Source organism: Salmo trutta, chromosome 4, assembly GCF_901001165.1.
Source record: "Salmo trutta chromosome 4, fSalTru1.1, whole genome shotgun sequence".
Lineage (NCBI taxonomy): Eukaryota > Metazoa > Chordata > Actinopteri > Salmoniformes > Salmonidae > Salmo > Salmo trutta.
This window is the reverse complement of record NC_042960.1, coordinates 43,975,696-44,001,671: the sequence shown is the minus strand read 5'-3', so window position 1 is coordinate 44,001,671 and position 25,976 is coordinate 43,975,696. Positions and strand designations below refer to the sequence as shown.

The following is a 25,976-nucleotide window of genomic DNA, read 5'->3' as shown; positions in this document are numbered from 1 at the left end:
GAAGCTGGTGGCCACACCAGATACTGACTGTTACATTTGATTTTGACCCCCCCCCCCTTTGTTCAGGGACACATTATTCAATTTCTGTTAGTGACATGTCTGTGGAACTTGTTCAGTTTATGTCTGTTGTTGAATCTTATGTTCATACAAATATTTACACATGTTAAGTTGGCTGAAAATAAACGCAGTTGACAGTGAGAGAACATTTCTTTTTTTGCTCATTTTATATCCACAGTAAAACGAGTCCTATATCAACATAACCTGAAAGGCTGCTCAGCAAGGAAGAAGCCACTGCTCCAAAACCGCCATAAAAAAGCCAGACTATGGTTTGCAATTGCACATGGGGACAAGATCGTACTTTTTGGAGAAATGTCCTGATGAAACAAAAATGGAACTGTTTGGCCATAATGATCATCGTTATGTTTGGAGGAAAAAGGGGGATGCTTGCAAGCTGAAGAACACCATCCCAACCGTGAAGCATAGGGGTGGCAGCATCATGTTGTGGGGGTGCTTTGTTGCAGGAAGGACTGGTGCACTTCACAAAATAGATGGCATCATGAGGGAAAAAAATTATGTGGATATTTTGAAGCAACCTCTCAAGACATCATTCAGGAAGTTAAAGCTTGGTCGCAAATGGGTCTTCCAAATGGACAATGACCACAAGCATACTTCCAAAGTTGTGGCAAAATGGCTTAAGGACAACAAAGTCAAGGTTTTGGAGTGGCCATCACAAAGCCCTGACCTCAATCCGATAGAAAATTTGTGGGCAGAACTGAAAAAGCGTGTGCGAGCAAGGAGGCCTACAAACCTGACTCAGTTACACCAGCTCTGTCAGGAGGAATGGGCCAAAATTCACCCAACTTATTGTGGGAAGCTTGTGGAAGGCTACCTGAAAGACTTGACCCAAGTTCAACAATTTAAAGGCAATGCCACCGAACACTAATTGAGTGTATGTAAACTTCTGACCAACTGGGAATGTGATGAAAGAAATAAAAGCTGAAATAAATCATTCTCTCTACTATTATTCTGACATTCTTAAAATAAAGTGGTGATCCTAACTGACCTAAGGCTGTGGAATTTTTACTATGATTAAATGTCAGGAATTGTGAAAAACTGAGTTGAAATATATTTGGCTAAGGTGTATGTAACCATCCGACTTCAACTGTATGTGGGTGCGTCTATTGCTCCGCTCATATTTGGGAACCCATCTTTGCAAATAAATCTTGACTTCGAACTGTTGTGCAATTGTGTATGGAAATTGTATGTTACTGTTCATTTAGCTGATGATTGCATACAAAACATTGGCCGATCGCGGGCTGTGAGATGCCGATCAGCAAGCTCCCACTGAAAAGTGCCTGTTTTGAAAAGTGACTGTTGTGGATAGCACTTGGATCTACACCGGAATGGCATATGTTTGCCTTTTTTAAAGTAGGTATTAAATCCCCACAAAAATCCTATAACATTGGTTTTGGGAAACAATATCTGATGAGCCAATCTGTACTTCGCAGAAAAACTCCCACCTGTCTCTAAAAATGTGCTCTGGAAAATGCAGCATGTGCCAAATCTTCCAAAAGCAAAATCAGCCATCTCTCATTCGATTACCGATTATCTCAGTATTTTATAGTATTTCAACAATAGTTCAGTTTCACGCACAGGCCTACCTCTAATTTAGCAAATTCTACTTTATATGGATTGTTATCTTAACAAATGCACTGATGTGGTCAAATTATAGGCTATAGCAGGTCAAGATACTTTTGTATATATAGTGTATGTGGACACCCCTTCAAATCAGTGGATTTGGCTATTTCAAATCAAATTTTATTGGTCACATACAACTGTTTAGCAGATGTTATTGCGGGTGTAGCGAAATGCCTGTGTTTCTAGCGATAGTGAAGTAATATCTAACAATTTCACAACATATAGCCAATACACACAAATCTAAGTAAAGGAATGGAATTAAGCATATATAAATATATGGACAAGCAATGTCAGAGCAGCATAGACTAAGATACATTACAATAGAATACAGTATATACATATGAGATGAGTAATGCAAAATATGTAAAACATTATTAAAGTGACTAGTGTTCAATTTATTAGTGGCCAGTGATTTCAAGTCTATGAAGGCTGAGCACGCACCCTTGTGGGTCCCCAGTGTTGAAGATCAACAAAGTGGAGGTGTTGTTTCCTACCTTCACCACCTGGGGGCGGCCCGTCAGGAATTCCTGGACCCAGTTGCGCAGGGCAGGCTTCAGACCCAGGACCTCAAACTTAATGATGAGCTTGGAGGGTACTATGGTGTTGAATGCTGAGCTATAGTCAATGAACTGCATTCTTACATAGGTATTCCTCTTATCCAGATGGGATAGGGAAGAGCGATGGTGATTGCATCGTCTGTGGATTTGTTGGGGTGGTAAGCAAATTGAAGTGGGTCTAGGGTGACAGATAAGGTAGAGGTGATATGGTCCTTGACTTGTCTCTCAAAGCACTTCATGATGACTGAAGTGAGTGCTATGAGGCGATAGTAATTTAGTTCAGTTACCTTAGCTTTCTTGGGTACAGGAACAATGGTGGCCATCTTGAAGCATGTGGGAACAGCAGACTGTGATAAAGAAGAGATTGAATATGTCTGTAAACACACTAGCCAACTGGTCTGCGCATCCTCTGAGGACGCGGCTAGGGATGCCGTCTGGGCCGGCAGCCTTTTGAGGGTTAGCATGCTTAAACGTCTTACTTACGTCAGCCACGGAGAAGGAGAGCCCACAGTCCTTGGTAGTGGGCCACTCCGGTGGCACTGTGTTATCCTCAAAACGGGCGACGAAAGTGTTTAATTGTCTGGAAACAAGACGTCGGTGTCTGCGACGTGGCTGGTTTTCCTTTTGTAGTTCATGATTGTCTGTAGACCCTGCCTCATTCGTCTCGTGTCTGAGCTGTTGAATTGTGACTCCACTTTGTCTCTATACTGACATTTTGCCTGTTTGATTGCCTTGTGGAGGGAATAACTACACTGTTTGTATTCTGCCATATTCCCAGTCACCTTGCCATGGTTAAATGTGGTGGTTCGCGCTTTCAGTTTTGCGCGAGTGTTGCCATCTCTCCACGGTTTCTGGTTAGGGTAGGTTTCAATAGTCACAGTGGGTACAACATCACCTATACACTTTCTGATAAACTCAGTCACCGTATCAGTATATTCGTCAATGTTATTGTCGAAGGGTACCCGGAACATATCCCAGTCCGCGTGATCAAAACAATCTTGAAGCGTGGATTCCGATTGGTCAGACAAGCGTAGAATAGTCCTAGCACGGGTAATTACTGTTTGATAATACGGTCGGCATTTGATTGAGGTATTCTAGGTCGGGTGAACAAAAGGACTTGAGTTCCTGTATGTTATCACAATCACACCATGAGTCGTTAATCATGAAACATACACCTCCGCCCTTCTTCTTCCTGGAGAGATATTTATTCCTGTCTGCGTGATGAACTAAAAACCCAACTGGCTGGACTGACTCAAACAGTATATCCCGAGAAAGCCATGTTTCTGTGAAACAGAGTATGTTACAATCCCTGATGTCTCTCTGGAAAGAAATCATCGCCCTGAGTTCGTCAACTTTATTATCCAGAGACTGAACATTAGCAAGTAATATTCTCGGAAGCGGTGGGTGATGTGCTCGCCTCCTAAATCGGACTAGAAGACCACTCCGAGTACCTCTGCTAGCGGTGTTTTGGGTTGGCCTCTGGAATCAGCTAATTTGCCCGGGAGGGGGAGTGCGAACAAAGGATCCGATTCAGGAAAGTTGTGTTCCTGGTCGTAATGCTGGTAGAGCTGGTGAGTGACAGCTGCTCTGATATCCAATAGTTCTTCCCGGCTTTATGTAATAACAACCCCATAATTCTGGGCTAATAATGTAAGAAATAATAAATAAAAAAAACTAAATACAGCAAAGTTTCCTAAGAGCTAGAAGCACGGCAGCCCTCTCTGTCGGCACCATTTCATTATTTCAGCCACACCCGTTGCTGACAGGAGTATAAAGTCGAGCACACAGCCATGCAATCTCCATAGACAAACATTCACAGTAGAATGATCTTACTGAAGAGCTCAGTGACTTTTAACATGGCACCGTCATAGGATACAATGCCACCTTTCCAACAAGTAAGTTCATCCAATTTCTGCCCTGCTAGAGCTGCCCCGGTCAACTGTAAGTGCTGTTATTGTGAAGTGGAAACTTCTAGGAGCAACAACGGCTCAGCTGGGAAGTAGTAGGCCACACAGCTCACAGAAAGGGACCTCCAAGTGCTGAAGCATGTAGCGCGGAAAAATCATCTGTCCATTGCAACACTCACTACCGAGTTCCAAACTACCTCTGGAAGCAATGTCAGCACAAGAACTGTTCATCGGGAGCTTCATGAGATTTCTTTCCATGGCCCGTGCAGCCGCACACATGCCTAAGATCACCATGTACAATGCCAAGCGTCGGTTGGAATGGTGTAAAGCTCACTGTCATTGGACTCTGGAGCAGTGGATACGAGTTCTCTCGAGTGATGAATCACGCTTCACCATCTGGCAGTCCTGGTTCGGGGAATTCGTATATTTTATTTAACCTTTATTTAACTAGGCCGGCCAAACCCTCCCCTAACCCAGACGATGCTGAGCCAATTGTGTGCCGCCCTATGGGACTCACGATCACGGCTGGTTGTGATACAGCCTGGGATCGAACCAGGGTCTGTAGTGATGCTTCTAGCACTGAGATGCAGTGCCTTAGACTTCTGCGCCACTCGGGAGTCCTTGGCTAGGCCCTTTCTTTCCAGTGAAGGGGAATCTTAATGCTACAGCATACAATGACATTCTGTGCTTCCAGCTTTATGGCAACAGTTTGAGGGAGGCCCCTTTCCTGTTTCAGCATGACAATGCCCCTGTGCACAAAGCGAGGTCCATACAGAAAGTGTTTGTCAAGATCGGTGTGGAAGAACTTGACTAGCCTGCACAGAGCCGTGACCTCAACCCCATCGAACACCTTTGGGATGAATTGGAACACGCCAGGCCTAATCGCCCGACCTCACTAATCCTCATGGCTGAATGGACGCAAGTCCCTGCAGCAATGTTCTAACATCTAGTGGAAAGCCTTCCCAGATTAATGTGGGCTGTTATTGCAGTAAAGAGGGGACCAACTCCATATTAATGCCCATGATTTTGGAATGAGATGTTTGACGAGCAGGTGTCCACATACTTTTGGTCATGTAGTGTATGTTGCATGAATTCACAGTGTAAATACAATGGAATATAAAAATTATTTAATGATTACTCTCCCAACTTCACACATTTTCAACATATATTTTCCCCATTCTACACTTGACAAGCAGTTCCCTTATTCCACCGCTTGCCACTGTGCATACGCAATGTCATGGATGTGCTTAAATTTGTGCAGACTCAATCCAATGTTCATATTGATAAATCTCACACTTTGCGTGGAAATTATCCCAAGCATTGTTTACACACAGATTTGTGCCTATGCATTATTGATAAATGAGGCCCCTGGAATCTAATTCCTAAATTCATAGTCTTATACAACCAAATTGCACAGAATAACAATATGTGCATTTATAAAGTACCATAATTTAATCATTAATCAGCCAAGGAGATACACCTCTGGGCTGATTGTGTATGTGGAGCCTGTTTCAACATACTACATTCTCCTTGTGGCAGGACAGGGGAGTCATGTGTTACAGATTGACCATGCAGAGCCTTTAAGGGTCATGTCTAGCTGGGATACAGCTTTTGTCAAATCTGTCGTCACGTTTATTTTTTATTTTAGCTAACCCTTTTCCTAAACTTAACAACCTGCTACATTAATGATCTTAAACCACTGCGTAAATTCTATGCTTGATCTGAAAATGTGGTAGGAGACACCATATGGAGGGTGTGACGCAATTTCGTGGCCTCCGTGGTCATGCAGAGGCCAAATTGAGCTCCATACCGCATCGCCATGCGCCTCCCAAATTTTGTAACAATGTGGAAGGATCCATATAGCTCTGCATTGACATGATTGGTTGACGGTAGATGGGGGCGGGAGGTCCTGAATAAACACAAACTCACTTCCTTGACAACTTACTTCATAACAGCTCTGCGCTGATCCGCGAAGCACAAGAAGTATGCATGCCCTGATTTCTGCAGAGGCCGTCTCACCGTAAATGCTGCACGGCAGATGACAGATTGACCATGCATCGCCTTTAAACCTGCTATGAAAATTCTATGTTGACTAAAGCTGTATCCCTTCTAGACAAAACCCTTTAGAAGGGGCTGGATGGGGTATTTGTAGGGTTTTAGTTGTCTAGCATGTCGACTGAACACTAGATGTCCTCGCAGACACATTAATGTATCACATTTAGATTTCAAAAGGACTCCTCGATGACAAGAAATAATTTCAAGTATTCTGACTATTTTGTGGAACTTTACATAATTAAACAGTATTTAACTTTTATATTCTGTTACACATGCATATACTGTAAAGAGCTAGCAGAGGCAGGGAGAGGCACTGCGGACATTGAGTGTGGTTTGCACTTTTGGGCTATTCCATCGGTTCCTTTGCACCAGGCAAACTCAATGTCTCCTTTAAAAGGTAGCTTGTGAAAACATGCTCAACTACAGGTTGTTGAAGACAGACAGATAATATGCTGCTCAGGGTGTTGCTTTAGGGCAATCTCCTATTCCTGCCTTTTCCTATGGGCTGACAGCTGATTGGAAGAGCCTGAGTGAAGGGTGTGGCCACAGTATTCCTCCTCCAGTGTGGTGGGTGGAGGCAGTGTGTGGGCCTGTCTGAAGTGATGTCACACCTCAAAGCTGATCTCCCGTGATCGGCCAAACAGGGGTTCCGAGGCCAGGTGTGTGTCTGAGTAGGCGCGGCGCAGGTGGGTGGAGCTACAGGTGGTCTTTATGGCGACCTCGTAGGGAGGTGGGGGGCCCAGCCCGGGGGGGTAGCGGGGAGGGGGGCTGAGTGGGGGGTAGTCCACATCATTAGCCCCATACACACCTCGCCGCTGGTGCTCGGTCCTAGACAAACACAAACACGCACACATAAAGGACAGTTACAGTGCATTGTAACCTTCCATTTACCTTTTTATGTACTTTAAATTCAACAATAACAATTCAAGAAGGATGCGTTACCTCTGCAGTAGGGCTGACTGGGACTCTGGGAAGTGTCCAACAGGACCACGGGGGCTGAAGAGGACGTGTCCCAGGTCAGGATGGGCGTACTGGCCAGGGTAGTTGAGGTCTGGGTGTGGGTAGGGATAGTTGGGGTGTTCTCCTTGGTGGGGGTATTGGGGGAAGTTGGGGTACTCTCCCTGGCTGTACTCTACCTGGTGCTTGTTACTCATGGCCCAGAGAAGCCCCAGGATCAGCATGACGGCTCCCAGCACCACACAGCACAGAGAGAACGCCTGCAGGCGGCTCTGTAATAATAATAAAAACATTATTTCATTATTAACCATAATCATAACAGTAATAATAATAGATTGTACATTGTATCTCTTTATAGTACCCACTTGTGAGGAGGTGAGAAAGGCAGTGGAACCGCCTGTCGCGATGAGAAAGACTCCGAGGAAGATGGCGCCGTGGTGGAGGGAAGGCATCGCTTTGGGACCTCCGGGGATGAGGTTTGTGTGTGTGTTAGTTTCTGTGGTTCAGGGAAGGCATCTCCCTCTCTATGGGATCACCAGGGATGTAACCCCCTGATAAATAACCCGTTAGGCGTGCTCTGTTCTGGTCAGTTCCATGGGACCAGGTCCCATTCCAAGTGTGGTTCCCAGGTCCGTCTGGGTTATTTGGATTCAAGAAGCAAAGATGATGAATGGATTTGAAGTTAAATGAGAGTTAAAGTTGAAAAACATTTGCACAGAGTCCCATTATCTTCAGGTACAGCAGTAGAAATACAAATGAAATGTTGGTTTTCTTTTATTCCTTCCAGACTAGATGATGAAATGAAGACAAAAGATGAGGTGATCACCATCAATTTCTTTTAAAATAATGGAGACCCATTTTCCAATGATATCCAGAAGCTCACATAAAAAATTGTCAATATCATACAGTTTCTTAAATGAAGACACTGAAAGCAGGAGAGAATGATCCGGGAGGGCTGAGTGAGTGTGTGAGAGAGAGAGAGAGAAAGAGAGAGAATTAGTGTGTGGTGTGTGTGTTCCGGGCAGGAGAGACAGACGAGTTGACAGCAGAGCACATTAATTACTGGCGCCCCACCCTCTGTCTAATGTGTGTGTACAACTCACCAGCCTAGTAATGCTCCATTCATGTGTGTGCATGTTTGCATGCCTCGGTGTATCTGTGTTCGCATGTTCACTCCTTTTCATATGACCCAACAATTGAAAGTGAATTAAACTGAAAACAATCAGTCAGAAATCTCTCCTGTGCCAGTGCTTGACTTGGACTGAAATAGGTTCCAGTACTCATTTTGGGTGCCGGTACTGTTTATATTTAGGTGCAGGAGCTCCACAATACTTTTGAGCTACTATTCTATAAGAGGAACAGGAGCTCAAGCAGTAGAACATTTGAGGTGTTGGTACTCAGCTCCGGTGAGCTCCTCCTACCCAAGTCAAGGACGACTCCTGTCACTGTGACAGTTCATAGATGTGGCTAAAGCTATGTATCCAGACCTACCTCACTGTATAGATAGGGTATATGGTATTATTTATCTAGTTTGATTTCAGACTAATAGTTAACTATGGATATTTAAGGATGTATTCGCACTGTATTCACACATTCAATTTATTTTCATTGGTTAGGGTTTCATGTATCCTAATAATCAATGTAGTTGTATTACCTGTTTACGGTAGTAATTGGTATTGTTTTATTTCCTGGCTATATGATCGCAATAACTACTATTGTAATTATATGGAAGTTATAAAAGTTTGTTATAGTTTAATTAATATAGCCTATGTTTTTCATACAGTTTAATAATTGTATCATGCATACAATAGGATATTGAAATACTGTAGGCCTAGTTTAATATTAGTTTCGTTTTTTTGTTTATTCGTTTTACAACGTTTTATTGATTTATATCATGTATCCACTGTATTACCTAACTGTTGTATGTTAATGAAGGCATGAGCAGGGGGTGAATGGTGTGACGAGCTTTCTGCTCTCTGATTGGACGAAGCGCGCCGACATAGCAACTGGAGTTATCCCGATTGACGCATTGTTCGCCAATGAGCACCGGCCAGAGGCGGGGCTAGCCGACCACCCAGCCAGACTCGCATATCAGAGAGAACGACAGGAGTGGCTGGATTCTAACTTCAAAATGTACACACCTATCTATGTGTGTAAGTGTGTGTGAATTTATGTGTGTGCATATGTTGGCATAAAGAATCTGTGTTGGATTTTAAAAGCAGAAGCGTTTTAATCTTGCATCACTCGCTCCCAACTAAAGGTCATAGAAGATCGATTGTTCCTGGAAGGGATTTTCTCTCTGGAAAAGTCCAACTGGACCATCATCAGGCCAAGTAGACCAACAGAGCGGTAAAGATGGATCCGTTGCTGTATCTTGGTGGACTGGTAGTACTATTTCTGTTGTGGATCAAGGTGAAAGGCTTAGACTACGTCATCGTTCATCAGAGATGGATATTCGTCTGTCTGTTTCTGCTGCCGCTCTCAGTCATATTTGATGTGTATTATTACCTGCGCGCGTGGCTCATCTTCAAGATGTGTTCTGCGCCTAAACAGCACGACCAGCGCGTACGGAACATCCAGAGACAAGTAAGGGCACGAGGCTGAATATCAATTATGTATGCACTCCTGTGATTATACTCTATTTAAATTGTTAATATTAAAGGCCCCGAACAGTCATTCTGATTCCCATGCAAAATAGCCTCTTGGGTGACTAAAATATCACCCATAATATTTGTTTTGGATAGGAGTGGAAATTTCTTTTAGAAAAATTACAAACTACCAGGAAGTTTGAAAAGACAGTGTGAGTGGGCGGGAAGCTTAAATTCATGAGCTTGACTAGACTGACAACTCAAAAAAGACCCTCCCCCTTTTGTTCTATGCTGGCTGAAGCCCTAGCTAGCCAGTAACTAGCTAACACCAGACACAGATGAAAGGGGAAACATGTAAGTATCTTTGCTATAGATGAATAGGGTAAACTTTTAAATATATTTGCTGACACCCTACTGTAAAATGTTGGCACCAGTAGAGGAGCTATCTAGCTATATAAACCACGCCCCTTCTGCAAACGACGCCTTCAATGTTGGTTACAAAGCGGTACTTATTTAAATTATGTAAGAGAACATCATGTTATCATTGGTGTATTAAAATGAGGGTTAGGGTGATGTCACCTTAACCCCTTAATAATCCCGGCTCCTGAATCTAAGCGTTTGACATGGGGGAGGGGACCAGTAACTTTATGATCAAACGTTATCAAAGTAGAAGCAACAGTCATCTTTCATAATTTGGTCACCATACTGTACTTTGATCTGGTTTAATTCAAATGTCATTGATCAGGACTCTCAATTCCATGACATTACACAAGAGTCATTGGATGAAGGTGTCTTCTGTAGGGGGGAGTTTTGTTAAGATCCCTGATGCTCGGTCTGAACATTAATATGCATCGCTTGCTGTACAGTTTTGGAAGCATAAGGACCTTATCTTTCATATCAGCGAGAAATCATAAAAAAGGCGTTTTAAATTGATACACACCTTGATAGGGTTAGTGTTCCCACACGGCCGTATCTCCATGCTACAGCGCTTGTTTAAGGAAAACAGACGGAAGACGAGGCGACCACCTGTGCTAATTAGTTATCTAGTATGTGTGTAAGTGTAACTCAGGAAGTGTAGCAGAAGTGTCGTTTCGTCGGATGGACACACCCATAGCTGAATGGATCTGTGCAAACACTAGCTGTTATTTGAAGTATTGTTTCTTCAAATAAAAGAAAGATAAGGGCCATATGTTTTGAAAGCCGTATCGCAAGCAAATATGCGTAGGACCATACTGTCTTAATAAAACACAATCATCAACATTTCCAGATGTTGCACACCGCGTTCAGACAATCAGGTTGCAGCAGTCTGTTGTTTACACCTGCCAGAACACAGTGCAGCAACATCAGGATGTAGCATTAGCCACTCTAGCATGGTGGTGGAAAATATTGTTTTAGACAGTACGCATATTTTCCCAGTTCTTTTAGGTCGGTGGACCATTAAATCGAGTTGAGGAAACCGACGCCTTTGCAGCCTGAATGAAGGATGTTTTATGTATGAGCCGGTCGCTGGTGGAAACAATCGCATAGCCGGCTGGGCACATTGAAGTCAAACTCAGATTAAACAACATAGAAGGAATAATAGAGCCAGACAGTGCCATCTGGTGGCCCGTTGGGCCTCTACTCTACTACCCTACATGTAAAGGCCTATTAATTGATAACTTGTGCAGTGCTATTACAGTCTAAATTCAAACATGGTATGTTATCTGAACCTTCACACAGGTTCCTGATAATAACCCCAGATGCGTGCGTGTGTGTATGCTCCTAAACACAGATCCCTGATAACACCAGATGATAACAGATCAAATTATAATACATTTTGTGTGTGTGTGTGTGTGTGACTGTGCTGTGAAATTCCTGGGGTGAGGGACCTTAATCCCTCTCTTCCTAAAGGGATTTTGGAAAGAACAAGGGATTTGGGAATGGAAGAGATAACAAACTGTGCAGGGTTCACTGCGTAGATCTCAGAATGTGTGCCAGTGTGTGAGTGTATTCTGGGAGCTCAGCATTTCAGCATGGTATCAGATATTGCATTTCCCTTGTGTCGGTTCAAAGTTCAAATTCTTGCTTCCATGTGTAATGTTCTGTAGGGATTAATTTACAGGGAAAAGTAGTACGGCTTTAACGATTGAACCCAGGAAAAGTCCACTACCTACTACCTATCCATCTTCTATGCAGTGGCGATTTTAGCATGTAAATCTTGGTGGGGTAAAAAATGTAATGTGGGATGCATGCCAGCAAAGCCACAACACTAAACAATACATTAATTGCACTATAACGGTGACAAACGGTGCACACAAACTGTTAGGGCCTACATAAAGCTGTCCCAACAGCAGTCTCAACACCTTACCACTGCTACACCTGGTCTCCGACGAACCATCAAACAGGCAAAGCGTCAATACAGGACTAAGATCTAATCATACTACACCAGCTCTGACGCTCGTCAGATGTGGCAGGGCTGGCAAACCATTACAGACTACAAAGGGAAGCACAGTCGAGAGCTGCCTAGTCACACGAGCCTACCAGACGAGCTAAACTACTTTTATGCTCGCTTCAAGGCAAATAACACTGACATGCATGAGAGCACCAGCTGTTCTGGTTGGGAGGGGACTGAGCACAGGAGGGGACTGAGTACAGGAGGGGACTGAGCACGCACCCCTGGGGGGCTCCAGTGTTGAGGATCAGCGTGGCAGATGTGTTGCTACCTACCCTCACCGCCTGGGGGCGGCCCGTCAGGAAGTTCAGGATCCTGTTGCAGAGGGAGGTGTTTAGTTCCAGGATCCTTAGCTTAGTGATGAGCTTTGAGGGTACTATGGTGTTGAACGCTGAGCTGTAGTCAATGAATAGCATTCTCACATAAGTGTTCCTTTTGTCCAGGTGGGAAAGGGCAGTGTGGAGTGCAATAGAGATTGCATCATCTGTGGATCTGTTTGGGCGGTATGCAAATTGGAGTGGGTCTAGGGTTTCTGGGATAATGGTGTTGATGTGAGCCATTACCAGCCTTTCAAAGCACTTCATGGCTATGGACATGAGTGCTATGTGTCTGTAGTCATTTAGGCAGGTTGCCTTTGTGTTCTTGGGCACAGGCCCTATGGTGGTCTGCTTGAAACATGTTGGTATTACAGACTCAATCAGGGACATGTTGAAAATGTCAGTGAAGACACCTGCCAGTTGGTCAGCACATGTCCGTAGCACACATCCTGGTAATCCGGCTGGGCCCGTAGCCTTGTGTATGTTGACCTGTTTAAAGGTCTTACTCACGTCGGCTATGGAGAGCGTGATCACACAGTCGTCCAGAACAGCTGATGCTCTCATGCATGCCTCAGTGTTGCTTGCCTCGAAGTGAGCATAGAAGTGATTTAGCTCGTCTGGTAGGCTCGTGTCACTGGGCAGCTCTCGGCTGTGCTTCCCTTTGTAGTCTGTAATAGTTTGCAAGCCCTGCCACATAAGACGAGCGTCGGAGCCGGTGTAGTATGATTCAATCTTAGCCCTGTATTGACACTTTGCCTGTTTGATGGTTCGTCGCAGGGCATAGCAGGATTTCTTGTAAGCTTCCAGAGTCCCGCACCTTAAAGGCGGCAGCTCTACCCTTTAGTTCAGTGCGAATGTTGCCTGTAATCCATGGCTTTTGGTTGGGGTATGTATGTACAGTCACTGTGGGTACAACGTCCTTGATGCACTTATTGATAAAGCCAGTGACTGATGTGGTGTACTCCTCAATGCCATCGGAAGAATCCCGGAACATGTTCCAGTCTGTGCTAGCAAAACAGTCCTGTAGTTTAGCATCTGCTTCATCTGACCACTTTTTTTATAGACCGAGTCACTGGTGCTTCCTGCTTTAATTTTAGCTTGTAAGCAGGAATCAGGAGGATAGAGTTGTGGTCAGATTTACCAAATGGAGGGCGAGGGAGAGCTTTGTACGCGTCTCTGTGTGTGGAGTACAGGTGATCTATAATTTTTTTCCCTCTGGTTGCACATTTAACATTGAAAGAAATTTGGTAGAACTGATTTAAGTTTCCCTGCAATAAAGTCTCCGGCCACTCGGAGCGCCGCCTCTGGGTGAGTGGTTTCCTGTTTGCTTATTTCCTTATACAGCTGACTGAGTGCGGTCTTAGTGCCAGCATCTGTCTGTGGTGGTAAATAAACAGCCATGAAAAGTATAGCTGAAATACTCTAGGCAAGTAGTGTGGCCTGCAATTTATCACAATATACTCTATTTCAGGCGAGCAAAATCTAGAGACTTCATTAGATTGTGTGCACCAGCTGTTGTTTACAAATATGCACAGACCCCCCCCCCCCCCCCCCCCCCCCGTCTTACCGGAGTGTGCTGTTCTATCTTGCCGGTGCAGCGTATATCCCGCTAGCTGACTATCCATGTCGTCATTCAGCCACGATTCCGTGAAACATAGAATAGGATATTACAGTTTTTTGTTGTTGTTGCAGTTTTCGATGTCCCGTTGGTAGGATATGTCCCGTTGGTAGGACCTTGTGAAGATGCTGGAGGAAACCGATACAAAGTATCTATATCCACAGTAAAACAAGTCCCATATCGACATACCCTGAAAGGCCACTCAGCAAGGAAGAAGCCACTGCTCCAAAACCGCATAAAAAACCCAGACTATGGTTTGCAACTACACATGGGGACAAAGATCGTACTTTTTGGAGAAATGTCCTCTGGTCTGATGAAACAAAATAGAACTGTTTGGCCTTCATAACCGTTGTGTAATAACCAGTCTCAACGTCAACACTGAAGAGGCGACTCCGCGAGCTGGCCTTCTAGGCAGAGTTGCAAAGAAAAAGCCATATCTCAGACTGGCCAATAAAAATAAAAGATTAAGATGGGCAAAGGAACACAGACACTGGACAGAGGAACTCTGCCTAGAAGGCCAGCATCCCAGAGTCGCCTCTTCACTGTTGATGTTGAGACTGGTGTTTTTCAGGTACTATTTAATGAAGCTGCCAGTTGAGGACTTGTGAGGTGTCTGTTTCTCAAACTAGATTCTCTAACGTACTTGTCCTCTTGCTCAGTTGTGCACCGGGGCCTTCCACTCCTCTTTCTATTCTGGTTAGAGCCAGTTTGCGCTGTTCTTTGAAGGGAGTAGTACACAGCGTTGTACGAGATCTACAGTTTCTTGGCAATTTCTTACATGGAATAGCCTTCATTTCTCAGAACGAGAATAGACAGTTTCAGAAGAAATGTATTTGTTTCTGGCCATTTTGAGCCTGTAATCAAACCCACAGATGCTGATGCTTCAGATACTCAACTAGTCTAAAGAAGGCCAGTTTTATTGCTTCTTTAATCAGGACAACAGTTTTCAGCTGCGCTAACATAATTGCAAAAGGGTTTTCTAATGATCATCAATTAGCCTTTTAAAAAGATAAACTTGGATTAGCTAACACAACGTGCCATTGGAACACAGGAGTGATGGTGGCTGATAATGGGCTTCTGTACGCCGATGTAGATATTCCATAAAAAATCTGCTGTTTCCAGCTACAATAGTCATTTACAACATTAACAATGTCTACACTGTATTTCTGATCAATTTGATATTTTAATAGACAAAAAATGTGCTTTTCTTTCAAAAACAAGGACATTTCTAAGTGACCCCAAACTTTTGAACGGAAGTATATATATATATACACTGCTCAAAAAAATAAAGGGAACACTTAAACAACACAATGTAACTCCAAGTCAATCACACTTCTGTGAAATCAAACTGTCCACTTAGGAAGCAACACTGATTGACAATAAATTTCACATGCTGTTGTGCAAATGGAATAGATAACAGGTGGAAATTATAGGCAATTAGCAAGACACCCCCAATAATGGAGTGGTTCTGCAGGTGGTAACCACAGACCACTTCTCAGTTCCTATGCTTCCTGGCTGATGTTTTGGTCACTTTTGAATGCTGGCGGTGCTTTCACTCTAGTGGTAGCATGAGACGGAGTCTACAACCCACACAAGTGGCTCAGGTAGTGCAGCTCATCCAGGATGGCACATCAATACGAGCTGTGGCAAGAAGGTTTGCTGTGTCTGTCAGCGTAGTGTCCAGAGCATGGAGGCGCTACCAGGAGACAGGCCAGTACATCAGGAGACGTGGAGGAGGCCGTAGGAGGGCAACAACCCAGCAGCAGGACCGCTACCTCCGCCTTTGTGCAAGGAGGAGCAGGAGGAGCACTGCCAGAGCCCTACAAAATGACCTCCAGCAGGCCACAAATGTGCGTGTCTGCTCAAACGGTCAGAAACAGACTCCATGAGGGTGGTATGAGGGCCCGACGTCCACAGGTGGGGGTTGTGCTTACAGCCCAACACCGTGCAGGACGTTTGGCATTTGCCAGAGAACACCAAGATTGGCAAATTCGCCACTGGCGCCCTGTGCTCTTCACAGATGAAAGCAGGTTCACACTGAGCACATGTGACAGAGTCTGGAGACGCTGTGGAGAACGTTCTGCTGCCTGCAACATCCTCCAGCATGACCGGTATATATATATATATTTTTTTTTAATTTTTTTTTTCTTTGCCCCACCTGCCCTGAATGATGGGTCACCACTGCTTCTATGCCATGAAGTTCCAGACCTTTAGGCAGGGGCCATAGCGTTTAGAGTGGAGGGTCCTGGGTCTGACGTGAAAAAATCAGGCGTGAAGTGAGCTGGCAACAGGATGGTTTCTGGTACCAAATCCTAGAATCCATTGCCTGCCGTTGTGCCCTTGAGCAAGGTACTTAACCCCCCCCACAACAACAGCTCCCCAGGTGCCCTGTGTGGCAGCCCCCACCTCACCTCTCCAAAACCTGTATGTGTATGTACGCGTTTCGAAGGGTTGGGTTAAAAGCGGAAGTCAAATTTTGGTTGGACCTTGTGTGCAATTTCCGAATAAATTGAGCTTAATCTTAATCTAGAGTATAATACTGTCTGTGTGTTGCAGGTGCGCGAATGGAGGAAGGAGGGGGGGAAAACCCACATGTGTACAGGTCGTCCAGGCTGGCTGACTGTCTCTCTCAGAGTGGGGAAATACAAGAAGACCAATAAGAACATAATGATCAACATGATGGACATACTGGAGGTGGACACACAGAGACAGGTAGGAGATCAAACACACACACACACACACACACTGTAGCTCTGTATATAAAAATGCGTGTGTGTGAACCCGTATGACCTGGATATGTGCATGTATAACAGGTGGTTCGTGTGGAGCCCCTGGTCAACATGGGCCAGATAACTGCTCTCCTCAACTCCCTGGGCTGGACTCTGCCTGTGCTGCCAGAACTGGACGACCTCACTGTCGGTACGCTACGCATCTCGTTGTCATATCCTCTGCATATCATCCTCATATATTGGTTGTATATGGCTCAGGTTATATTGTGTGGTGGTATATGTTATTTTATAAACTGGGTGGTTCGAGCCCAGAATGCTGATTGGCTGACAGCTGTGGTATAAGACAGTATACCACGGGTATGACAAAACATTTATTTTTACTGCTCTAATTACGTTGCTAACCAGTTTATTATAGCAATAAGGCACCTCGGGGGTTTGTGGTAAATGGCCAATATACCACGGCTAAGAGCTGTATCCAGTCACTCCATGTTGCGACAAGCGTAAGAACAGCCCTTAGCCGTGGTATATTGGCCATATACCACATATCCCTGAGGCGCCTTATTGCTTAGGTATATGGGTTATATTGTTGTATGGCTATGTTACATGCTAGATTATTTATTTTTTTATTATAATTTTTTTTTTAAGTTTGCTAATATGGGTGATTGTTAATGGGACAATTGATAGCTACAACAATCAAACTAGTAGTAGTATTTTAAAGGGTGATTAAAAAAACTGTGGTACACATTAATGTTATAAAATTATCGTTCTATTTATCGTTATCGCATCAATTCAGGCAATTTATCGCAATATGGAATTTTGTCCATATCACCCAGCTCTAGTATATACACTGAGTGTACAAAACATTAAGAACACCTGCTCTTTCCATGGCATAGACTGACCAGGTGAAAGCTATGATCCCTTATTGATGTCACCTGTTAAATCCACTTCAATCAGTGTAGATGAAGGGGAGGAGACAGGTTAAAGAAGGATGTTTAAGTCTTGAGACAACTGAGACATGGATTGTGTATGTGTGCCATTCAGAGGGTGAATGGGCAAGACAAAATATTGAATTGCTTTTGAACGGGGTATGGTAGTAGGTGCCAGGCGCACCGGTTTGTGTCAAGCACTGTACCACTGCTGGTTATTACACACTCAACAGTTTCCCGTGAGTATCAAGAATGGTCCACCACCTAAAGGGCATCCAGCCAACTTGAAAAACAATCCAAATCTACACTGATTTGAAGTGGATTTAACAAGTGACATCAATAAGGGATCACAGCTTTCACCTGGTCAGTCTATGACATGGAAAGAACAGGTGTTTGTAATGTTTTGTACACTCAGTGAATGGTGGGATATGTTGTTGTCCTGTCAAATTGAGTGACTGTCAAATTGAGTGACTGTCAAATTGTCATCCAGAGGGGTATACTACAAAGCCAAAATATTCTGAAATAACCTTTTATTTTTTTTAAAGATGAGTGTGAAATATGCATGGTCTAATTCACTCAACAACCAAAAACGCATATCTATGTTTAGCTTTCTTAATCTACGGGATCGGTTTCCCTATACTGGGACGGTTGAGCTAACGTCATGCTAATTTGATTAGCATGACGTTGTAAGTAACAAGAAAATGTCCCAGGAGATAGACATGTCTTATATGGGCAGAAAGCTTAAATTCTTGTTAATCTAACTGCACTGTCCAATTTACAGTAGCTATTACAGTGAAATAATACCATGCTATTGTTTTGAGGAGAGTGCACAACAACAAAAAACTTTTATCATGGCAACTGGTTTGATACATTCACCTCTACATTCAGTAATCTTGCTCAGATTTCTCATCCTGAGGGTCCCAGAGATTAAATGTAGCATAGTTTTGTTTGATAAAATCTATTTTTATATTCAAATGTAGTAACTGGGGTCTACTGGCCATCTAGATGTGTGCCAGTTAGTGAGCTAATTATCTATCATGTATGACATTCCTGGGAGTGTGTAAACTTTCATTTTGTATTACCAAATAATTTTGGTTTGTTCTCTATAGTTATGTACTTGAAAATGTATCAATTTCTCTCTCTCTTTCTCTTGCATTTTAAAGATGAGAAAGAAATATAAAAAACTCATGTTTTTTTGTTTGTATTATCTTTTACCAGATCTAATGTGTTATATTCTCCAACATTAATTTCAAATTTCCACAAACTTCAAGGTGTTTCCTTTCATATGGTATCAAGAATATGCATATCCTTGTTTCAGGTCCTGAGCTACAGGCAGTTAGAGTTGGGTATGTAATTTTAGACGAAATTGAAAAAAAGGGTCAGATCCTTAAAAGGTTGAACCTGCAAATCAGTAGTTATTTCTGGTTGTTTATCAACGTTAGCTGGCTAACTCACTGATTGTAGTATACTCCTCTGTAGCTTAGCATTTCCATGGCATATCATCCATCAGGGTTGTTTATTTCGGGTTGTGATAACCATCTCATTGGATTGGATGATACATGGTTTATAGATGGTAGAGTTCCGAAGGTGAAACTCAGAGGAAATGGTTTCGGAAGTGCACAGCGCCCCTGGATCAGATTCCATAATGGTTTTCCGGATCCATGAATGTTAGATCAACAGCTTAATGTTTTCCCATCAGCACGCTGTAGATTAATCTGGATTTCCACCGAGACTCTCTCTCTCACACACACACACACACACACACACACACACACACACACACACACACACACACACACACACACACACACACACACACACACACACAACCGAGGAACTGTTTGAGTGTTTACCCTGCTCTCTGCTTTTTCACCTGTGAGGGTATTGAGTTCCCCGAATCCCTAAAGTGTCCTCACCTCTGTGTTGTTTTTGTTGTCCTGTGCTGTTGTTCTATGTTGTTATTATTATTTGTATTTTTATTTACAGTTTTTATTATTATTCTGTTTCCAATGAATCGTCAGAATAAACAGCAGTTGACAAATACCTCGTCAGTGCAGGTCCATATCACATAATAATAATCATTACATGCTTATCAATAACATACTGTAAGGAGCATTCATAGTACATGCAAGCAACAATAGATGCTATGCTAATTGATTCCAACATTAGAAGTAAAACAAAAAAATAGGATGAATTAGAAAATAAACCCCCCCCCCAAAAAAAACACCCCATCCCACCCGAGTGACCCTATTGATTTAACGCCTCATAGCAAAAGATCTTACACTTTTAGCTGCATTTCACCACATTAACAAGGTTCTTTCATTGTCACCTTGAGAATGAGAAGTGGACAATTCCAAAATAACAATATCTAAAAGCTAGAAGACCCATTGGAGACATGCCAGTGTATGTGGGGGCTTCCATCTTAAGGCATGGTACTGTTTTATCTTGACTGTTCCTGAGCATTAGGGCGGCAGGTAGCCTAGTGGTTAGAGCGTTGGGCCAGTAACCGAAAGGTTGCTAGACCGAATCACCGAGCTGACAAGGTAAAAATCTGTCGTTCTGCCCCTGAACAAGGCAGTTAACCCACTGTTCCTAGGCCGTCATTGTAAATAAGAATTTGTTCTTAACTGACGTTACTAGTTAAATAAAATAAATTGTATTCCCCCATTGTCTTTAGTTTACTAAATAATCAAGCCTACCTCCCTCTCTCTCTCTTTCTCTCTCTCTCTCTCTCTCTCTCTCTCTCTCTCTCTCTCTCTCTCTCTCTCTCTCTCTCTCTCTAGGAGGTCTTGTGATGGGTACAGGTATTGAGTCATCCTCTCATATCTATGGACTCTTCCAGCACATCTGTGTTGCCTTTGAGCTGGTGCTGGCTGATGGCAGCCTGGTCCGCTGTACTGAGGTACTCTTTTTACTGTTCGACTCTTTGAGAGAACCTTGTAGTCGGAGAAGAGCAATACTACAGACCTCCAGTTCTATAACTAACATAGTAATACTACAGACCTCCAGTTCTATAACTAACAGAGTAATACTACAGACCTCCAGTTCTATAACTAACATAGTAATACTACAGACCTCCAGTTCTATAACTAACATAGTAATACTACAGACCTCCAGTTTTATAACTAACAGAGCAATACTACAGACCTCCAGTTCTATAACTAACATAGTAATACTACAGACCTCCAGTTCTATAACTAACAGAGTAATACTACAGACCTCCAGTTCTATAACTAACATAGTAATACTACAGACCTCCAGTTCTATAACTAACATAGTAATACTACAGACCTCCAGTTCTATAACTGAGTAATACTACAGACCTCCAGTTCTATAACTAACAGAGTAATACTACAGACCTCCAGTTCTATAACTAACATAGTAATACTACAGACCTCCAGTTCTATAACTAACAGAGCAATACTACAGACCTCCAGTTCTATTACTAACATAGTAATACTACATAGTAATACTACAGACCTCCAGTTCTATAACTAACAGAGTAATACTACAGACCTCCAGTTCTATAACTAACAGAGAAATACTACAGACCTCCAGTTCTATAACTAACATAGTAAGACTACAGACCTCCAGTTCTATAACTAAAATAGTAAGACTACAGACCTCCAGTTCTATAACTAACATAGTAAGACTACAGACCTCCAGTTCTATAACTAACAGAGTAATACTACAGACCTCCAGTTCTATAACTAACAGAGTAATACTACAGACCTCCAGTTCTATAACTAACAGAGTAATACTACAGACCTCCAGTTCTATAACTAACAGAGTAATACTACAGACCTCCAGTTCTATAACTGAGTAATACTACAGACCTCCAGTTCTATAACTAACAGAGTAATACTACAGACCTCCAGTTCTATAACTAACAGAGTAATACTACAGACCTCCAATCCATTAGTAAACACAAGGCAACACCTAGCTACAGCTAATCTGGAAACAAAGGTTTCACAGTGCAACAAGAGAGAGAGATGGAAAGAGAGAGCTAGGAAGGAGGAGGATTGTTTCTGTCCTCTGCTGTATGGCTCTCTTACAGGAGGGGAACTGTTGTTCTGTGTGTTTGGGTTCTCTAACAGGAGCAGAATTCTGACCTGTTCCACGCGGTTCCTTGGTCCTGTGGAACTCTGGGGTTCCTGGTTGCCGCGGAAATAAAGATCGTCCCTGCGAGGTTGTGGGTTCGTTTGCAGTATGAGCCAATCAGAGGGCTGGAGAACATCTGCCGTCGGTTCAGTGAGGCGTCTGAGGACAAGAACAACACATTTGTAGAAGGACTGCAGTACTCACTGGATGAAGCTGTTATCATGACTGGCACTATGACTGACACCGCTGAACCCGACAAGGTGAGAGAGGGAAAGCGAGAAAGAATGACGGGTGTACACTGAGAAGGACAAGAGAGGAGGAGAGTGCTCTGTCTGCAAGATCTAAACATAACCCTCGTGTGTGTGTGTGTGTGTGTGTGTGTGTGTGTGTGTGTGTGTTTCAGATCAACAGGATCGGCCTGCACTATAAGCCTTGGTTCTTCAAGCACGTTGAGAGATACTTGTCAGAGAACAAGAAAGCAGTAGAGTACATCCCTCTACGCCACTACTACCACAGACACACACGATCCATCTTCTGGGAGCTCCAGGTACACACACACACACACACACACACACACACACACACACACAATGCATTAGACAGATGATACAAAGTGACCCTTTTATCCTGCAGATTTCAGCATGTCATCATATTCTCCCCCAGCTCATGCATTAGTCTCCCTAATGCACGCACACACACACACACACACACACACACACACACACACACACACACACACACACACACACACTGCCATTAGGAAGTCATGTGTGGTTTGCTGGTAATTGTTTCTTTCCTAACCTTAAATGATGTTATAAATAATGTAGTTTTTCTCTGGCAAACGGAGGATGTTGTTGTTGGGGGAGAGGATGGGTAAGGAGGCAGTTTTACAGCTTCCTGATATTCTATCCTTATTGAGGGTCGTGGTCTGTAGGGCGTACATTACAATAGCTAAACGTTCTGAAACGTACTGGACACCACTGCACTGCTGGAAAGCTGATTCCTGTCAACATGAATGTGTGTCTCCAGGACATCATCCCGTTTGGTAACCACCCAGTGTTCCGCTGGTTGTTTGGCTGGATGGTTCCTCCTAAGATCTCTCTGTTGAAGCTGACCCAGGGAGAGACCATCAGACAGCTGTATGAGCAGCACCATGTTGTCCAGGACATGCTGGTCCCCATGAAACACATCCAGACCGCTATCGCACGCTTCCACCAGGACATCCATGTAAGACACATACTTTGCATGATTCCACAGCGTAACATATACCCTAATAAATTAGACAAACTCAAGTGTGACTGAGTTGGTAGATCTCGTTTTAAGGGTGTGACTGAGTTGGTGCAGTATGTCTCGTTGTAGGGGTGTGACTGAGTTGGTATGTCTCGTTGTAGGGGTGTGACCGAGTTGGTATGTCTCGTTGTAGGGGTGTGACCGAGTTGGTATGTCTCGTTGTAGGGGTGTGACCGAGTTGGCATGTCTCGTTGTAGGGGTGTGACCGAGTTGGCATGTCTCGTTGTAGGGGTGTGACCGAGTTGGTATGTCTCGTTGTAGGGGTGTGACCGAGTTGGCATGTCTCGTTGTAGGGGTGAGACCGAGTTGGAATGTCTCGTTGTAGGGGTGTGACCGAGTTGGTATGTCTCGCTGTAGGGGTGTGACCGAGTTGGTATGTCTCGCTGTAGGGGTGTGACCGAGTTGGTATGTCTCGCTGTAGGGGTGTGACCGAGTTGGTATGTCTCGCTGTAGGGGTGTGACCGAGTTGGTATGTCTCGCTGTAGGGGTGTGACCGAGTTGGTATGTCTCGCTGTAGGGGTGTGACCGAGTTGGTATGTCTCGCTGTAGGGGTGTGACCGAGTTGGTATGTCTCGCTGTAGGGGTGTGACCGAGTTGGTATGTCTCGCTGTAGGGGTGTGACCGAGTTGGTATGTCTCGCTGTAGGGGTGTGACCGAGTTGGTATGTCTCGCTGTAGGGGTGTGACCAAGTTGGTATGTCTCGCTGTAGGGGTGTGACCGAGTTGGTATGTCTCGCTGTAGGGGTGTGACCGAGTTGGTATGTCTCGCTGTAGGGGTGTGACCGAGTTGGTATGTCTCGCTGTAGGGGTGTGACCGAGTTGGTATGTCTCGCTGTAGGGGTGTGACCGAGTTGGTATGTCTCGCTGTAGGGGTGTGACCGAGTTGGTATGTCTCGCTGTAGGGGTGTGACCGAGTTGGTATGTCTCGCTGTAGGGGTGTGACCGAGTTGGTATGTCTCGCTGTAGGGGTGTGACCGAGTTGGTATGTCTCGCTGTAGGGGTGTGACCGAGTTGGTATGTCTCGCTGTAGGGGTGTGACCGAGTTGGTATGTCTCGCTGTAGGGGTGTGACCGAGTTGGTATGTCTCGCTGTAGGGGTGTGACCGAGTTGGTATGTCTCGCTGTAGGGGTGTGACCGAGTTGGTATGTCTCGCTGTAGGGGTGTGACCGAGTTGGTATGTCTCGCTGTAGGGGTGTGACCGAGTTGGTATGTCTCGTTGTAGGGGTGTGACCGAGTTGGTATGTCTCGTTGTAGGGGTGTGACCGAGTTGGTATGTCCCTCCCTGCAGGTGTACCCTCTGTGGTTGTGTCCGTTCGTGCTCCCCCCGGGCCGGGGGATGGTTCATCCTAAAGGTGAGGAGGCAGAGCTGTATGTGGACATCGGAGCGTATGGAGAACCCAGAGTTAAACACTTCCAGGCTAAAGCCTCGTGTAGACAGCTGGAGCAGTTTGTCAGAGAGGTGCACGGGTGAGTTTCTGTACACACACCCACACACCACACACAAACATACCAACCCTTACACACACGTACAGGGGCTATAGAGAGTAGGGAGTTAGGGTTCAGATCGTGTTGATGTGTGTGTGTGTGTCTCCAGGTTCCAGATGCTGTATGCTGATGTGTACATGGAGCGCAGTGAGTTCTGGGAGATGTTTGACGGGACGTTGTATCACCGTCTGAGGAAGGAGCTTGGCTGTCAGGACGCTTTCCCCGAGGTCTACGACAAGATCTGCAAAGCTGCACGACACTGACCTCTAACCTCTGATCCTTTCAACTCTGCCATCCCACCAGCAACAATATGAAGATGAGAGCCTTTAAGGAGTGTCTGCACAGTGTTCTCAGCCTGTTTGTGTTGTAAATTCCACTGAATGTGAATGTGCTGATGAAGCAAACACAGCCCTAACACCTGCCTGTTTTGATGTCTAACCTCTGACCCCTAACCCCAACCTGCCCTGACCTCTAGCTCATAACCCTAGGAGAGACTTGTGCTGTCATTTGTTTATTTTATCATTCCTTAATTTGACTATCAAGGGGTATAGTTCCTTAGTTTAAATGACTGGACATCTTACAGACTGTAGCTTTAATGATGTAATGCCCTCTTCCTGTTATACAACACATATCCAGTCTGCTCTTCCGTCTATCATGTGTTTAGAATCTATCCTGACATATACAGTGGGGGGGAAGTATTTGATCCCCTGCTGATTTTGTACGTTTGCCCACTGATAAAGAAAGGATCAGTCTATAATTTTAATGGTAGGTTTATTTGAACAGTGAGAGACAGAATAATAACAAAAATATCCAGAAAAACGCATGTCAAAAATGTTATAAATTGATTTGCATTTTAATGAGGGAAATAAGTATTTGACCCCCTCTCAATCAGAAAGATTTCTGGTTCCCAGGTATCTTTTATACAGGTAACGAGCTGAGATTAGGAGCACACTCTTAAAGGGAGTGCTCCTAACCGCAGCTTGTTACCTGTATAAAAGACACCTGTCCACAGAAGCAATCAATCAATCAGATCCCAAACTCTCCACCATGGCCAAGACCAAAGAGCTCACCAAGGATGTCAGGGACAAGATTGTAGACCTACACAAGGCTGGAATGGGCTACAAGACCATCGCCAAGCAGCTTGGTGAGAAGGTGACAACAGTTGGTGCGATTATTCGCAAATGGAAGAAACACAAAAGAACTGACAATCTCCCTCGGCCTGGGGCTCCATGCTAGATCTCACCTCGTGGAGTTGCAATGATCATGAGAACGGTGAGGAATCAGCCCAGAACTACACGGGAGGATCTTGTCAATGATC

General features: G+C 44.2%; 1 protein-coding gene across 2 annotated transcripts; it reads left to right on the top strand.

Moving 5' to 3' along the window:
* Nucleotides 1–9,235: 9,235 nt before the first annotated feature.
* Nucleotides 9,236–25,415, top strand: dhcr24 (24-dehydrocholesterol reductase). Of its 2 annotated transcripts, XM_029750897.1 has the most exons (10): nt 9,236–9,327; nt 9,435–9,760; nt 16,685–16,840; nt 16,942–17,047; nt 20,567–20,685; nt 21,881–22,144; nt 22,288–22,431; nt 22,914–23,111; nt 24,462–24,640; nt 24,768–25,415. In XM_029750897.1, exons 2-10 carry the CDS (start codon nt 9,530–9,532, stop codon nt 24,919–24,921), a joined length of 1,551 nt encoding a protein of 516 aa, XP_029606757.1. In that variant the 5' UTR covers nt 9,236–9,327; nt 9,435–9,529; the 3' UTR covers nt 24,922–25,415. The 2 variants fall into 2 exon arrangements, with proteins under 2 accessions (XP_029606757.1, XP_029606756.1); XM_029750896.1 differs by having other exon boundaries at nt 9,254–9,760.
* Nucleotides 25,416–25,976: the final 561 nt, after the last annotated feature.

Bases quoted from the DNA above. Each gene is read 5' to 3' on its own strand.
- dhcr24 (XM_029750897.1), top strand. From the start codon at position 9,530: ATGGATCCGTTGCTGTATCTTGGTGGACTGGTAGTACTATTTCTGTTG. The intron at 22,145-22,287 runs GTGAGAGAGGGA...TGTGTGTTTCAG, and splicing joins ACACCGCTGAACCCGACAAG to ATCAACAGGATCGGCCTGCA. The intron at 22,432-22,913 runs GTACACACACAC...GTGTGTCTCCAG, and splicing joins CCATCTTCTGGGAGCTCCAG to GACATCATCCCGTTTGGTAA.